Source organism: Curcuma longa, unplaced genomic scaffold (assembly GCF_044706935.1).
Source record: "Curcuma longa cultivar G26 ecotype Majalengka, Jawa Barat unplaced genomic scaffold, ITB_CL_G26_1.1 contig_24661, whole genome shotgun sequence".
In the NCBI taxonomy this organism is placed as follows: Eukaryota; Viridiplantae; Streptophyta; class Magnoliopsida; order Zingiberales; family Zingiberaceae; genus Curcuma; species Curcuma longa.
The window spans coordinates 79,664-95,169 of NW_027432496.1; the positions used below are offsets into that span (position 1 = coordinate 79,664).

Consider the following 15,506-nt stretch of genomic DNA (forward strand, 5'->3'; position numbering starts at 1 on the left):
TATTGCTCGGCTTCATCAAAATTTGAATCTTTGTCTTCTTCTGTAAGTCTGTTACATTGTAACTATCAACTATGTTCCGAGGATAGGAAAAAAAAATCATTTTAGCCCTGAAATACAATGGAGACGCCTTGCGACCAACGCGTTGATTCTCATATAATATTATAAAATCAAGTTTGATATTTTGCGCGACTCTCTCGTGCGCGCCACGTTGATCCACCATCTATCTCGCGATCGCGTGCAGATCTGACTGTCCAAATGTGGGAATGCACAGTGTTTCGCCCCCCCCCCCCCCCCGACCCTCACCGCTGCCCTCGCCGCTATCGCCGCACCGTCCGGCCACCATCGGCCCAGGCCCGATCGATGCGCCACTCGCCAGTGCATCGGTCGGCTTCGGATTCCGACCGGATTGTGGTCGGAATCAGGCGCAATTTGGCCAGAACGCGCTCGACAATGGCACGCGTCAATTTCCGACCAAATCATGGTCGGATTCCTACCAAATCGCGGCCGGAGACCGGCCGAGGAAGGATCGCCATCGCACGCCGATCCTTCCCCGATCAGTATCCGATAGCGATTTGGATTGAAATGGCACGTGTCACTGGCGGGCGCGTTCCTGTCAAATTGCATAGGATACTGGTCACAATCCAGTCGGAATCCAACATCGACCGAAGCGCCGGCGAGTGGCACGTCGATCGAGCCCGGGCTGACGGTCGGCAGCGGTCGGACGACGCAGCGAGGGTGCCAGCAACGGCGATGGATCAACTGTGTCGCGCACGAGATCGCACAACGCGAGTCGCGCAGCGCGAGTCGCGCAGAATATCACATGTCATTATAAAATTATCCTTTTATAGAAAATTAATTTACAGTATATCACAGTGAGAATTAATTCATAAATATTTTTTAATTAAATACGAAAGTATTTTACCGTTGCAGTGCAGTCCAATCGGCGGCTTGTGGTGCTGTACAGGTCGATCTAACCCAAACTGGCACCTGTACTCGCACCGCAGCGGGCGGAACCCACGGCGCTGCCGCCGCCGCAGCACCGCACCCCGCGGCGCGATCCCAACGCTCCATTCCTCCGCCGCACGTCGCTCATCCACCCACCCGCCACAACCACCCACCTCACCACAACTCGACAAAATCCCCGCCTCCCTTCCCTTCCCTTCCATGCCTTCCTCATCTTCCCATCCAGCGCTCCCTCACTCTCCGTTCCTTGTCCGTTTCGCTTCGCCCACCGACGCCACGCCCCACTGCTTCCCTCTTCCTTCGCCATGGTCTTCCTCGCCGCCTCGTCCTCGAGCACCTCCTCGTCCAGAATCCAGCGCTCCTTCGGCCGCTCCGTGCGCACCCTCCGTTCCAACTTATTCCGCCACGATCCGCCCTCCGCCGCTGTCTCCGAGAATTTGACGGACTCGCTCGTCGACTTCCAGCTGCAGCAGCTCGCCGTCGGGCCTCCTCGCGGTTCCGATGCCAAGTCTGCTGCCTCCGACGCCGAATCTGTGTCCGAGATCCTCGAGCTATCGCGGGATTTCTCCGAGTGTTCCAGCTTCAGCTCGGATATCTCCGGCGAGCTCCAGCGGCTCGCGTCTGCGCCGCCCGCGGAGGCGCAGCCGAGCCCTACGGCGTCCGGGCCCGCCGATTCCGAGGCGTTCGAGTTCGTGTTTGCCTTGTCGTCGTCGTCGTTGGAGGTCCTCGAGAGCGCTTCGGTCGAGAGCATCTGGCCGGCGGTTGGCGCGTGCGTGGAGGCGCTTGGGGCGTCGTCCCCGGAGTTGAAACGGGCTGCGGCGGCGGGGATACGGCTCTTGGCGAAGCACCGGTCGGACTTCCGTGCGCTGATGGGGGCATCGGGGGCGATTCCGGCGCTGGTGCCTCTGCTGAAGAGCATCGACCCTGCGACGCAGGAGAGCGCGGTGACTGCGCTTCTGAATCTCTCGCTGGAGGAGGAGAACAAGAAGCCCATCACTACCGCGGGGGCTATCAAGCCGATGGTATACGCGCTGCGGACGGGGACAGCAGTGGCTAAGCAGAATGCTGCCTGCGCACTGCTTAGCCTGTCGATGATCGAGGAGAACCGGGGGACGATCGGTGCCTGCGGGGCGATTCCGCCGCTGGTGTCTCTGCTCGTGAGCGGTTCGAGCCGCGGAAAAAAGGATTCCCTAACCACGCTGTACAAGCTGTGCTCGGTCCGGCGGAACAAAGAAAGGGCTATCAGTGCCGGGGCGGTGCCTCCACTGGTGGAGCTGGTGGGGGAACGCGGCGGCGGCACGGCCGAGAAGGCCCTGGTAGTGCTTGGAAGCCTGGCTGCGGTGGCGGAGGGTAAGGATGCGGTGGCGGAAGCGGGAGGGATCCCGGTGCTGGTCGAGGCAATGGAAACCGGACCAATAACGGAGAGAGAGTTCGCCGTGCACGCGCTGCTGCAGCTCGCCGCCGAAAGTCCCCATATCCAAAGGCTTCTCTTGGGCGAAGGCGCAATCCCACCATTGGTTGAGCTTTCGCAGGCTGGTTCATCGCGAGCTAAGCGAAAGGTGTGTCCTAGGCTTCCTTTTTGTCCTTCTTTTCTCAATCTTCTACTGAGCACACAACCACGGCCTTGTTTCTTCCTGCAATTCCTTCGCAGGCAGCAATGCTGCTGGGCTATTTGCGGGAGCTACGGCGCTAGAACTCGTCGGCGCCGGCCATGGCAGCCTAAAGATCACTTGGTAACGTTAAACCCTGTACAAATTTATCATTTTGTATACATTTTAATCACTCGTCATTAGCATGACTCTTGATAGAAGTAATGGGTTGTGGACTGGACAAGGCTGGTGGTCAGTGGTGGGACTGTTGATAGTTCTACGCGTATAGTTTGTAGGATCGTGATTCATACTCTCGGGGCATAGTTGAGTTGGTTATCGCGGGTCAGATTTGCTGTAGTGAGCAAGGGTCGAATCTGACGAAGTCGAGGCAATGTCCTCTTCCGTAGTGGCCAATTGTAGTTTTCTGATTGACCTCCTCACAGATGGTCATGAAGCCGACTGTGTGGAGTCGTTAGATAGCGGATTCCACCTTTATGTTGTAGTAGGATCATGATCCACTGGATTGATTTGGGGTCACAGGATTAAGATCCTACTAAAAATCTTTGAAATTTTATGGTTAAATATTATTTTAATTATACATGATTAGTAATTTTAAAAAATGATTAAAAAAGTTATTTGCGTATAAATAGATTAATAATTTTATATATACGTAGTCTATATTAGACACCATAGATGACATTATTACCTATATAAGTTTCATTTATATTTTCATAAAATAAAATGAAAAACTATAAAATTTCTATTAACACAATAACAATAATCGCATTCAACTCCTTTGGTTCACAAAATCAAATATCATAAACTTGTTAACAATTAATTAGTAGGTCCAGTCCTAGCCAACCATTCAACACAAAAATAATCCATATAAGTACAATTCAATCAATAGATAAAAAATAATCCATATAAATACATATTCAATCAACATGACCCAATTTAAAGGCCAACAAAATAGCCCTAAAAAATACATAGAATCATTTGTAACATAAGATCGTACCGATTCTAAGCGATCCCAACGATTCTATTCCGATTCCACTGCAAAAGATGATTCCAAACAATTCATGAGCGATTTGGTACTTCCGGATATGATCTGGATCGCGATTTTGTAAACCATGGTTGCATGTGTATGTATATATCTATATAATATTGTTTTTTAGTTATTAACAGACAAACAGTGTTCTTTAGATGTAAGTGGGGATTCTTACTGCTAATTGCTGATGTTTAATGGTAATTATGGTTTGTATGACTGAACTAGTTTTGGGGAAATTTTGATTGGTGTCTAGGATAGAAATTCTTGTAACAACCAATATTAGTTGCATCTTTTGATCTAAAGGAGTGTTCGATACGACCGAAGGATGTGTTGGTCCGTTCAACCGATTCACTTGGGAACCAATAGCCGAGCGAACTTGTCTCTTTGAACCCAAATTTGGCCTAGTACATTAGAACAATCTGGGTATCCTATACTAAAGTTCCAGTGAACTTTGCTTCTCATCTTTTGTTGTCTTTGTCAATGATGCATTAAGTGGTTGCAGGAGCTGAACTAACTACATAGTAAACCAAATTAGGCATCTGAAAGCTACTCCTGAGCCAATGCTTGGAAAACACACTGTTTAAACAAGATGCTATCTCTGTTTTTTGTGATTCTTAAATAGAACCGATGACCGTCATGCTATTAACAATTAGTAAAGTTGTTTCGACCTATTTGTAATGACTTATAATCTTCTAGATATTCATCAAGCTGCTGAGAACTTCATCCAGATATGATTGATGAAGAGTAACAATATTTGTCTGCTACTTTGTGACATTGCCAGGGCTAAAATCATACTGATCCTCTTATATTCAAAGATCATAATATGCTTATCGCACCCTTTCTTCACCTTAAAATTTTGAACTGTTTCAGTGAATGTTTAGGATAATAAGGGATATCCTTTTGATGACTTTAAAATAACTCTTTCTTTTCTTACTGAAATTCTGCATTAGTGCATAGGAATTGACTCTTCCTCTCACAGCACCTTCAAACTGCAGTGACGGCCACTGCTATGCATTTTCTTTTGCAAGTTGTCTTATATGAAATAATTTATCAATTTCAGTAGTCATTTTCTTATGGTAAGCAATTACAGTAATATCTGTGGCCAAGCATCCTTTTTAGCAGATTTTTGTTGATGAGTGAGGGCTGTGCCTGATCAATACAAACGTGTATTGGGATTCTGTTGGCTTTGAATTTGAAATCATATGAACCAACAACAGCTGTGAGCCACCATAAACAACTAATTGAAACAGGTAGTTTACATCCTTGTCTGATGTGATTATGGGGATGGCTTATCCACTGCTGATAGAAACATTGAAGATTCTTTCGAAATAGCAAGAGATTTCTTAAGAATAGTGAGGCCATCAATCATCGTCGCCGTCATCATCATCCACCTCTTGGTTGTGTGTAGTAAGCCAAAGTTGAATGTAAATTTTAATTTGTTCATTGAAGTGTCTTTGATGTATTTTTGTAGCTTCAAATATCTGGAATTAAAATTCTGGTTCAAATTGTTTCAAGTTGATTTGTGAACTTTATTCCACCTTGAACACTTTTGACAGCTCTCTTTGATAGGAGGGGTGTGAAGAGTTTTTTTTTTTTTTGGTAATTCAGATTTTCAATTCTTCCAATCAATTAATTTTAGAGGTGATCAATTTTATCTCATATAAATTTTTCATAAATAAATTTAAAAAGTATTCATATTGAGATTATTAACAGTAACTTTTATGATTCATGTAGTAGTCTGATCCATGATCCATTCAAGTAATCTGTATATTTTTTTCATCAAATAGTGTAAAAGAAAATGTTGACATGTGCATGAAATGGAAAATGACCACTAGTTAAGTCACATCGAATTTATTAAACCACAACCAATTGTTTGAAAAAAGACGCGATAATTTAGGTCAATGAAAACGATGACGAAGAAAACAAAGTCCGGAAGAAATAATATTTAATTAGATTGATGGGGATTTTTCTCCTTCCATGAATAACGAGATTTTTATTTTTATTTTCAAATATCTAAATATTCAAATTATAATTCAACAATCAAGGTTCAGAATTATACTTTACTTTAATAAAAAAATAAAAGTTGTCACCTCAACAATTTTATATGATCGGTGTCATTACTTCATCGATATTCAATTTTTGTCCACTTTAACAACTCTGCTTTGGATCAAATGACTCACAGTGTGTGAAGTGGAAGAATTTGGGAGAGAGCCATAAAATGAAGCTTTGAAAAGATGCCAAGAGGGATAGCAATGACCCCACGTCATATGTGAAGAGGTAAATTAAGAAGCTTTATAGTTGGTAATAACGGAAGAGAGTATTGTTTCAGCTTCGTCAAGATTCGAACCCTTGTCCACTTCTGCAATTTTACTCCGTTGTAACCAACTCAATTATGTCTCCAAGACAACATAAAAAGTTATCAAAAGAGCATAAGGAGGATTTGAATGTCATAAAGATCGCTATTAGGGCATTCGTAGTGGTAGAGAATATTTTAATCAAATATTTATGGTATCCATATCTACATCACCAATTAAATATTCCATTTCTCAAATATCTCAATATTTTAATTTTTTTATTAAAAAAATTAAAAATCACTTGATACAAATTTATGTTCAGTGTGAAATATCTTTTTTAACCATCTTATTGAAAATAAGTCATAATGAAAACACAGTGTAAGCTTTATTTTATTTTATTTTCTATTCTCTATTTCACTTAAGTATCGAATGAGTTTTGTCGAGACAAGATCGACATCCTTTGATTACGTGTTGACTTTAGATAGGAAATCATTCAATTTGATACGGAGAACATAAGGAACACTTAACTATCAACATCTAAAAAATACACTACGGACCTTCAAATTCTATCGTATCAACTAGTTTCGCTATTACACAATAATCAACTTAACTATCTAGTTGATCGACCTATTCAAGTAACTATCAATTCACTTAACTGAGGTGGTTGGTATTTGAAAATTTTAAATGGATAACTTAATAAATTATCTTGGTATATTAAAATAAATATTTCAATTTAATTTTTTTACACGTTTAAAATTATTAGAAATGAATAATAGGCTATAAATATATTTTTTTAAAAATCTGATTAAAAATAGTTTTAGTTAAAATAAACTCAAATTTGACTCCTTTACGTGTGGTAGAAAATTGATATGCTCATCTCAAATATTCCTCCGCGACCTGCCTCAAGATTTGTGAAAGGGAAGGGTGATAAATCATGATATCAAACGATCTGTTAGACACATAAGAGATTCTTCTCTAAAACAAGATGAAATTTGTTGTCTTAGTGGTTCTATATAGTTGACTTTTTACAATTCTATCATGTCATAATCAACTTAGTTATGCCTCAGAAAATTCTGTAAATTTATTTTTTTACAGAAGAAAAAGAAAAAGTGGAAGCAAATTTAATTCCCTTTATAGACATTAAACAAGGGACAGTTTCCATGATTTCAAAAATTAGAGGGGGCTACTAAAACTTTTATATTTATATGATTAAATAATTTCTGCTATTTTAAAAAGGATAAAAATAAAAAAAATTAACCCATCTTTTATATCTAGGACTGAGTATTCGATTAAATTTTTCATCGTGATTAATTGTAGTTTCTCAATTTACCTCTTTACAGATGATCATGGAACCGACCGTGTGAGGCCGCTGGGGTGGCAGATTCCATTTTTTTTTTTGTAGAAAAAGAGTATTCGATTAAAATCAATTTGAATTGAACTGAATTAACCAAAATTGAACTGAACTGAATTTTTTTAAACTAACCGAATTTTCAAATAAAAATTGAACAAATCGAAATAATAAAATATCAAATAATTTGATTTTTGATCGAATTAATCGAAATAATCAAAATTTTTAAGTATTATGAAAAAATTAATTGAAATAACTGAATTTATATAAATTTACCTATTTAAGAATTTATAAATTATTTTTTATTTTGATTAATTTAGTTTATTCGATTTATTTGATTTAATTGAATAAAAAATTTTAAAATCGAAATCGAACCGAATTAATTAATTTTTTTAAAAATATAAATAAAATTTTAAAATAACTAAATCAAAATTTTAAATTTGATGAACTTAATCGTTTTATTCGATTTAATGGAATTTTGGCTCATCTTTATTTATACCCACCCATTCCCTCCCTCCAAAAAAGGCGAAAGCTCTAATTTCAAATTCCAAATTACATTTCCCGCCCAAATCAGTTCAGAATCAAATCAAGAAATGCATTCGCGCGCTTATTCCCACAAATTGTATATTTAACAGGCCGTGAATCCCGCCGTCTCCCCCATTCCGCTTCCTTCCTACGCCGTAAATCCTCTCCACTTTCCCACGATCGAGGTTCGATTCGCCGCCGATGGCTTCGCGATTGCCTTCAGGAGAGATCCACGTTATCCTGGGCCCGATGTTCGCCGGGAAGACCACCGCCCTCCTCCGTCGGATCCAGGCCGAGAAGGACTGCGGAAGGTCTGTTCTTGCTATGCTTTCTTTACCATAATTCGTTCAGAACTTGATCTTTTCCTTCTGCTCGGGCAGATCGGTGGCGGTGATTAAACCTGAGAGGGATACGCGGTACGGATTCGATTCGGTGGTCACGCATGATGGCGTCAGGATGCCTTGCTTTTCTCTCTTGGAGCTTTCTGCTCTACGAGATAAAATGGGAGACGCAGCCTATCAAAAGGTATATCAAAATTGCGCTTTATTTTGTTTCATCCGTTAATCGCTTGTAAATTGATACGCATGCAGACATCGCCTGTAAACGATGCGTTGTTTATTTGAATGATTATCGTAATCGTTTAATTGTCTGCAAGGTGATCTTCTGAAGTTCAATTGGATACGATTATTTTCATCTTCTCCTTCCCGATGATATGATGCCAATATCTAATTGTTCTGATTTGATAATAACTGAAACGAGGTGATGGAAATTAGGATGAATAGATGGTAGTACAAGAAGAACGAATATGTACAAAGGATGAATTTTTATTGTTTTTTTCGCATCTTGATTTTTTTACTTGGCGACGGAAAATAGTAGGATGAAAGTTTACAGCAAGCTTAAACAATTTCTATACTATTTGGGTGATGTGGCTGTGAGAAACTTGATTGTAGGTCAATTTTCATGGGCGATTCTTTAAATTAAGTATTTTTAGAGATGAAGATCGGTATGACAATGCTGTTGTGACATGTTTTTTGTTTGCATTGGGTAGGATTTGATGAATGTTGGGGATGAGTTTACACAATTCCAAGCCATTTTGACCTCCTGTGCTTTAAACAACATGGCTATGGAAGCCGTGGGGCAGTTTGCTCTTCTTTCTGACATTGTTTGATAAATTTGGATGCAGTGCTCATGCCTCCCTTTGAGGTTGCAAATGTGGAGGGAGTGATTAGTGGTCATGTGATAATAATATTATTGGATTTTTATACACTTTGAATCTTGCATTTTTGTTGGATATGGGAATTGCTAGCATTAGTTGGGGAAAGAGAATGCTAGGGATAGAGATTTTTGGAATTCCTAAGGTGAATTAGACTACTTGCATCTTCTTCATCATTTGTATTGAAGAATGTTGCTGTGATCTAGCTTCAAATGGTGTCTCCTTTAAAATGAAGACTACCTCTGAAGATTGGCAAGTCTCCTCTCATCACTATCCTAAAGCAAAGAATTCAAGAGTAAACTGAATGACTAAAGTGATATTTTGTACACATGGACATAAATGTTACACTGTGCTGTCTCTCTAAATTGAGGATTTAGTAAACAATTGAGTAATCATGTGTTTTCAACTTTTAAATTTTAGTAAAGCAATTTGAGCAATTTTATCACTGAAATATTAACTTTATTATAAAATCATACTCCTAGAATTGTTAACCTTTTCCTTTTATTTATACCACTTCATGTTGTGATGCAAATAAAATTTCAGGTGCTACCACTTTGTTACTCAGCCCTCCAGAGCTCCTACTTCTAATTGGCCACGAATACGGCTTTTGTCACTTTGTGCCCTTATGTTATCTATGTTCATTCTCCATAGTTGTTTGCTCTGACATTTTTCAGAAATCATTTTCTTGAATATGCCATTCATTCTTGTCTCTTTATTCTTGTAAATAGTGATACATTGTTTATTGAAAGAGTATCTTAACCTGGATTATATTGTTCATGGGCCTGCTTGAAATGTCTGAATGAGCTTTTTATTACAGTTCATAAATTCCCAAAATTTTCTGCTGACATTGCATCATAATAGTTGAATGTAATAGGTATCGATGAAGCCCAATTCTTCGAAGATCTCTACGATTTCTGCTGCAATGCTGCTGATCTTGAGGGAAAAATTATTGTTGTTGCAGGCCTTGATGGTGACTACTTAAGGTGAGTCATCATCCACTTTAGTTTGAAACTAGTTTGTGTGTGCTGAACAAATCGAGCTATGTGAATTTCCATCTATTTGTGCTAATCTAAACTTAAAGTCCTAAAGTATTCTGTGATCCTACCTCCACCTAACGAAGGTAAATAAACTACCTTGACAGGAAGAGATTTGGCTCTGTGCTTGATGTTGTTCCACTGGCTGATTCAGTCACTAAGCTTACAGCCCGATGCGAGATTTGTGGTCGGCGTGCTTTCTTTACACTGAGGAAGACGAACGATACGCAGACTGAGCTCATTGCTGGGGCTGATGTATACATGCCTGTCTGCAGGCAACACTATGTGAATGGAAAAGCTACCAAGTCCATGTTAGCTCTCCAAGTTTCCTCCACTGCTCAAAGTCTGAAGTGATCATCACTGTCCTGCTCTGTGTGCCTTGATTTTGATCTTTGTTTCTTTTCCAATCATATTTGATGTCTAGAACTTGATATCAATGTGTGAGCTCTCCTCCTATACATTCCATTACCTTCAGTGTTCTTATTTATGTTGATGACAATATGTAATGTGGTTTTAAACAATATAGAAAGATGCGTTTCATTTATTTGCTTGATTCACTTTTGCTTACCTTGAACTATGTCTTTATAAGTGTGGTGTAGTTTATTTAGAAGAATAAATAAGACGATTAGAATTTGAATTTTAAATAGGATGAATATTTTAGATGCTTGTCTTTGAGTATATATAAATTATGTTTTGAATTTATTTGATAAGTGACTTGTGGTTGCATCGCGACCTTAGATCTAAACTTGTGTTATGAGTGATGCTTCAAACTTGATGGAGGTATTGTCCCTTGCTTTTCGTGTTCATGTTCGTATGTTCATTAGATTGGTACGACTTATTCGATCGTGGCTCGAGTTGGCCAAGCCTATGGTTGTGCCAAGTTAAGGTTAGGATCTATTTGTGTCATGCTTAGCCCGACAAGGATCGAATTAGATTGCTTTGAACATGACTTATGTCTAAATTTGGACTCTTACTATTTGTAGAAATTTCTGATTTTTTTTTTCAAAAAAAAAAGCATAAAAACTCATAAAAATGAGATATCGAAGCAGGAATTTAGAAGGCAATTTAGGAAATTATTTTCTTTTTTTTCTTGCAATAATTAAATATGGAGGAGAAATTAATGAGGAAGCGAGATCCTCTAGTTCCTCCAATCCAACGGAGGAGAATTCTCCGAGGTGGAAGACCGGCGGGGATCAAGACACGTCGACGGGCTGGCCCAGGAAGAGCAGCGACGTCGGGCGCGGCTGCTGCTGCTGCTGCTGCTGCTGCCTCCCGCCACCGCCGCCCAGCCGCTCGTAGCAGTCGATGGAGAAGAGCGAGAGCGCCAGGGAGAGGGACACGTGGCGGGCCGCCGACGCCGCCGGCCCCTGCCTCCGCCGGACCCCGGCCAGCCGGTCCAGCGCCGGCCCGATGCAGAGCCGGTACAGCCGGCGGTACCCGCCGAGGGCCGCCACCACGGAGCGTGTCCCGCCGGAGGCGGCGGACGCCCCGGCGACCGCCACTTGCCGGTAGCAGACGGCCTCCCACACGGCCTCCCGGCGGCCGAGTGCGCTCCAGAGGCGGCAGACGCACCCCGCCACGGCCAGCGAGCGCCCGTCGAGGCGGCCGAGTATCTCGGCCAGCAGGTCGGCGTTGTCATTGATGGGGATGCGCCGCCACCCCGGCGAGCTTCTCTCTTCCTCCTCCTCCTCCTCCTCCTCTTCTTCTTCTTCTTCTTCAGGCCGTCGCATTATGTCACGCGTCAATTCTCCTTTCCTTTTCTTTCCTTTCCTTTTCGACGGAGAAGTGAAACGGCGGGGCTTTATAAGTAGGAAAAGGAAAGATTTAGTGATTAATTTTTTTTTAAAAAAATTAATTTTAATGAGAAAAAAATAAATTAGGAAAATGACCTTTTTGGTGGTTTTTGATTAATTAATTAATAAAAAATAAATGATCAACGGTCAACAATAAATTCTAATTGAATTGAAAAATTAGAAGTTTCTAAATTTGATTTGCAATAGTGCATTTTGTAATTTAGAATAAGAAATGTGGAATTATTTAATAATTAATTTTATGGGAATTGATTATTTGGAAGGTATCTTTGGGGAGGAGGGAAGGGTCCGGATGGGGCCAACTAGGAAGGGCCAAAGAGCTTGGAGATGCGTAAAAGACAAGTCCAAGTGTAGGTGACCTTTGTATTGGATTGTTAATTAGTTTTTTAATTTCTCTTTTAATTGTATTTAAGAATCTTGAAAAATATATTTTAAGATTGATATCTTTACTAATCATTTTACCCAATTGAATTGACACACATATATATTTTTGATAATTCAAGATAAATTCAAAAAGTACTCATGTCAAGTTCATAAACATTCATAATTTGTCGTCCACTTTAAGCAAAAATACTTTCTGGATGAAATTTTGAACCTTGATATGTTCCAACTTTCTCCACTGTGCACTTTCTGCTGTACTATGCCTCGGGGGACAAAGTAAAACTCTCACATTTAAGGATTGACACATCGACATTTCTAGAGGTCGATAGATAAATACTATCAACTACTTTGAGCTTAGTTCTTTGAATTTTTCACTATGAGTACTTTGAACTTTTTGAGCTCTCTATTTTGAGCACCTCGAACTTTCTCTTTCGAGTTCATTATTATCGATAAAGTAAACATAATTTGTAATCATATAAAAATTTATTCAAAAATTTTAAAGTGTAATTTAAAAAGATAATGAAAAAAAGTCTTTTTGGAGGATTAAATGAAATAGAATGAGAATGTTTTATTTTTTTCTATGAAAAAAATTTATTTGATTTTTATTTAGTTATCCTTCTCATTTGACTCAATTTCATGTCATCCAAGCAAAAGCTGGCTAAATTAAAAATGGATTATATATATAGAATAAACGATCTTTCTGAAGTCTATATAATTCAAATATCCAAACTAAGATTAATTTTAGAAATAAAGGATGATTTATCCATATATATATATATATATATATATTTGTGACAGAAGTGTTCGGACATCCAAAATAGAAACAATACTATTTTATTATTATTATTTATTTTTTTATTTACGATTAAATTATTAAGATTTAAGAATTGAGTTATAGACTTATAGTATAAAGACTAAAGTAAAAAGATTTTCAAAATTTAAAAGAATTAATTACTCATGGAATATGGTAAAGATAATAGAATAACAATTCGACACATCCTATCATCTGAACATTTAAATTTTATTATTTTAATTTTTTTACATTTAATATAATAAATCAATCTCTAAATCATAAAGATAAAATTTTAAATGACTTAATTATAAATAAAATAATATTATTTTTAGTTCAGATATTTCTATCATATTGTACACGGTACATAAAAAAATAATATATATATATATATATATATATATATATATATATATATATAAAATACTTTTAATAAATCAAATTAAAAATATTAAATAAACTCACATCATGTTTATTATAATATTATCAGAATAAAAATATTTTAGAATAAAAAATATACTGAGATATTATATTATTTTATTAAAAATAAATTATAAATTAAAGAATTATTAAAAGAAAAAGGGTGCGCGAGGCGTGGTCTGGGTGGCATGATGATGTTGGTTATGAAATCAAAAGAAAAGGGCTACCTACCACATCATATCACACAGCCTCCCTCCCTATCTATATGCCTTTGCCCGCCCATACTCAGGTATTTATGATTTAAATTATAATTATGATATATTACAGAATATTTTTTTTCTAATAAAATAAAATTTGAAAACATTCACAGTTGAATATGAAATTACATGCATTTTTAAATATCTTGAAAAACTTCTATAAAAACAGATAACCTCCAAAATTTATCTGATCTTACAAATTGAATACTTAAATTATATCCATTTAATTACTTACTTATAGATATAAAAACAAAATATTGGATAGCATCTTCTCCTAATTTAAATATTAAATAAATTTATAATAAAACTTATTACATCTAAAAATCGACAAATATTTATCCCTTCAAATTCCTCTAAAATATTTATTCCCAATGAGATTCCAATTTTATGTAAAACAACTCGAAGTTAAAATAATAATAATATTTTATGTAAAACACTTTCAAAATGGGAATAAGAAAAATAGCTCAATTGAATAAGATAATTCAATAAAAAAATAACAAATAAGAAAATGGTTCAGAGACAAAGGATCCTATTAACTAGGCAATAGGATTATCTATCGATTAAACTAAGCAATAGATAGGGAATGCGACATTCATCGGATTCCTATATGATCATGCCATGCATTGGAATGCCTAGTCAACAAGGAAATGATGATCATGATTGATGATGCGAGATGATGTAAGTTCAACCTGTTCAAAATTATATAATAAATACAAGAAAAAAAATGAAGTTTGATAGGATTCAAACTAGGGAATGGGAGAATTCCCATCACTACACGAGAGATTTTGCACTCAATTTTATCAATTACCAAATCAGTTGCGTATTTCCAATCGAGCCGATCGAACCGACTAAAAACATATCGGCACTGGACTCGGTATGATTTAGATTCGATTCCAACCGCATAAGATGCGAGTGCGAGGACTAGTTTTATTTTTATTTTGCCTTTTTTGGCCCCTAATCAATAGCTTACCTCCTCCTTTTGTCCAGTTCATAGTGCAGCCTCTCTTGTCACCGTCCCTACACCTCTCTTTTCTTCGATGAAACAATGTCCTTCCTGTTGAAAACCAAACAAAACAAGTTCAGATCGCAAACGACACGCTTTATTTCTCATTCAAATGATGCGAGAAGAACCAAAGAGAGTACTGAAATTTGCTAGCTCCCTTATCTCATTCATGAATGATTTCGTTCATATTCCTTCACTTCAATTATGTATCTTTACCTGACCAAATTAAGGACAAAGACATTCTTTTATGCAAAGGTGCCTTCATGATTTTATTCAGAGGAGTAAGGATGTTCAGGGTTTATGGAGGTCAGAATCGTTCACGTAGATGAGGAGAAATGGAGTGCCTCCAAAAGCAAACCCAATTCCCCCTCTCGTGACAGTCTCCGTACCTCTGCAATCACTGGCAAAGTATTGATTAATATCACATGATAGGTCAACAATGCAGAAGCTTAAATAAAGTATACTGCAAAGAGTTAAACCAAATGGGAGCACACATCCCACAGTCAAATAAACAAATAACCAAAGGGGCAGTTGCTGCATTAATTGGCATTATTAATGCATCTCTAAGACATTCCAAAACATGATCGAAGAGTAGAGTGCATAGCAATAATGAGTACAGGTAAAAGAACAAATAATAATAGTCTCCTGTTTTTTCTCTTAAACAAACAAATTGCATGGGGGCAGAAATCCATCTATACTCATCTGTGTTAAGTGTTGAATCCAGGTTCCAATCATGAATTGTTTTAGTGATTTTGCAAATGGCAAATTGTATTAAATTGTAAGGTTCTTATAAAAAAGATAAAAAAAAGTCAAAAAAATTTAACCTCCTA

At 38.2% G+C, this 15,506-nt stretch overlaps 3 protein-coding genes across 4 annotated transcripts; 2 read left to right on the top strand and 1 right to left on the bottom strand.

Annotated features, from left to right (window-relative positions):
- The first annotated feature begins 1,180 nt into the window (after positions 1–1,180).
- On the top strand, positions 1,181–5,078 carry LOC141818385 (uncharacterized). 2 transcript variants are annotated; one of them, XM_074705892.1, is made up of 3 exons: positions 1,181–2,522; positions 2,615–2,696; positions 4,723–5,078. In XM_074705892.1, the coding sequence occupies exons 1-2, from the start codon at positions 1,269–1,271 to the stop codon at positions 2,654–2,656; spliced, it is 1,296 nt and encodes a 431-aa protein (XP_074561993.1). In that variant the 5' UTR covers positions 1,181–1,268; the 3' UTR covers positions 2,657–2,696; positions 4,723–5,078. The 2 variants fall into 2 exon arrangements, with proteins under 2 accessions (XP_074561993.1, XP_074561992.1); XM_074705891.1 differs by lacking the exon at positions 4,723–5,078 and having other exon boundaries at positions 2,615–2,826.
- Positions 5,079–7,933: 2,855 nt separating this feature from the next.
- LOC141818386 (thymidine kinase-like) lies at positions 7,934–10,471 on the top strand. Its single transcript, XM_074705894.1, has 4 exons — positions 7,934–8,078; positions 8,148–8,292; positions 9,842–9,963; positions 10,122–10,471. Exons 1-4 carry the CDS (start codon positions 7,969–7,971, stop codon positions 10,366–10,368), a joined length of 624 nt encoding a protein of 207 aa, XP_074561995.1. The 5' UTR covers positions 7,934–7,968; the 3' UTR covers positions 10,369–10,471.
- A 641-nt stretch (positions 10,472–11,112) lies between these two features.
- On the bottom strand, positions 11,113–11,744 carry LOC141818396 (F-box protein SNE-like). The gene has a single exon (XM_074705909.1). The coding sequence runs from the start codon at positions 11,742–11,744 to the stop codon at positions 11,208–11,210; it is 537 nt and encodes a 178-aa protein (XP_074562010.1). The 3' UTR covers positions 11,113–11,207.
- Between the last annotated feature and the right edge of the window lie 3,762 nt (positions 11,745–15,506).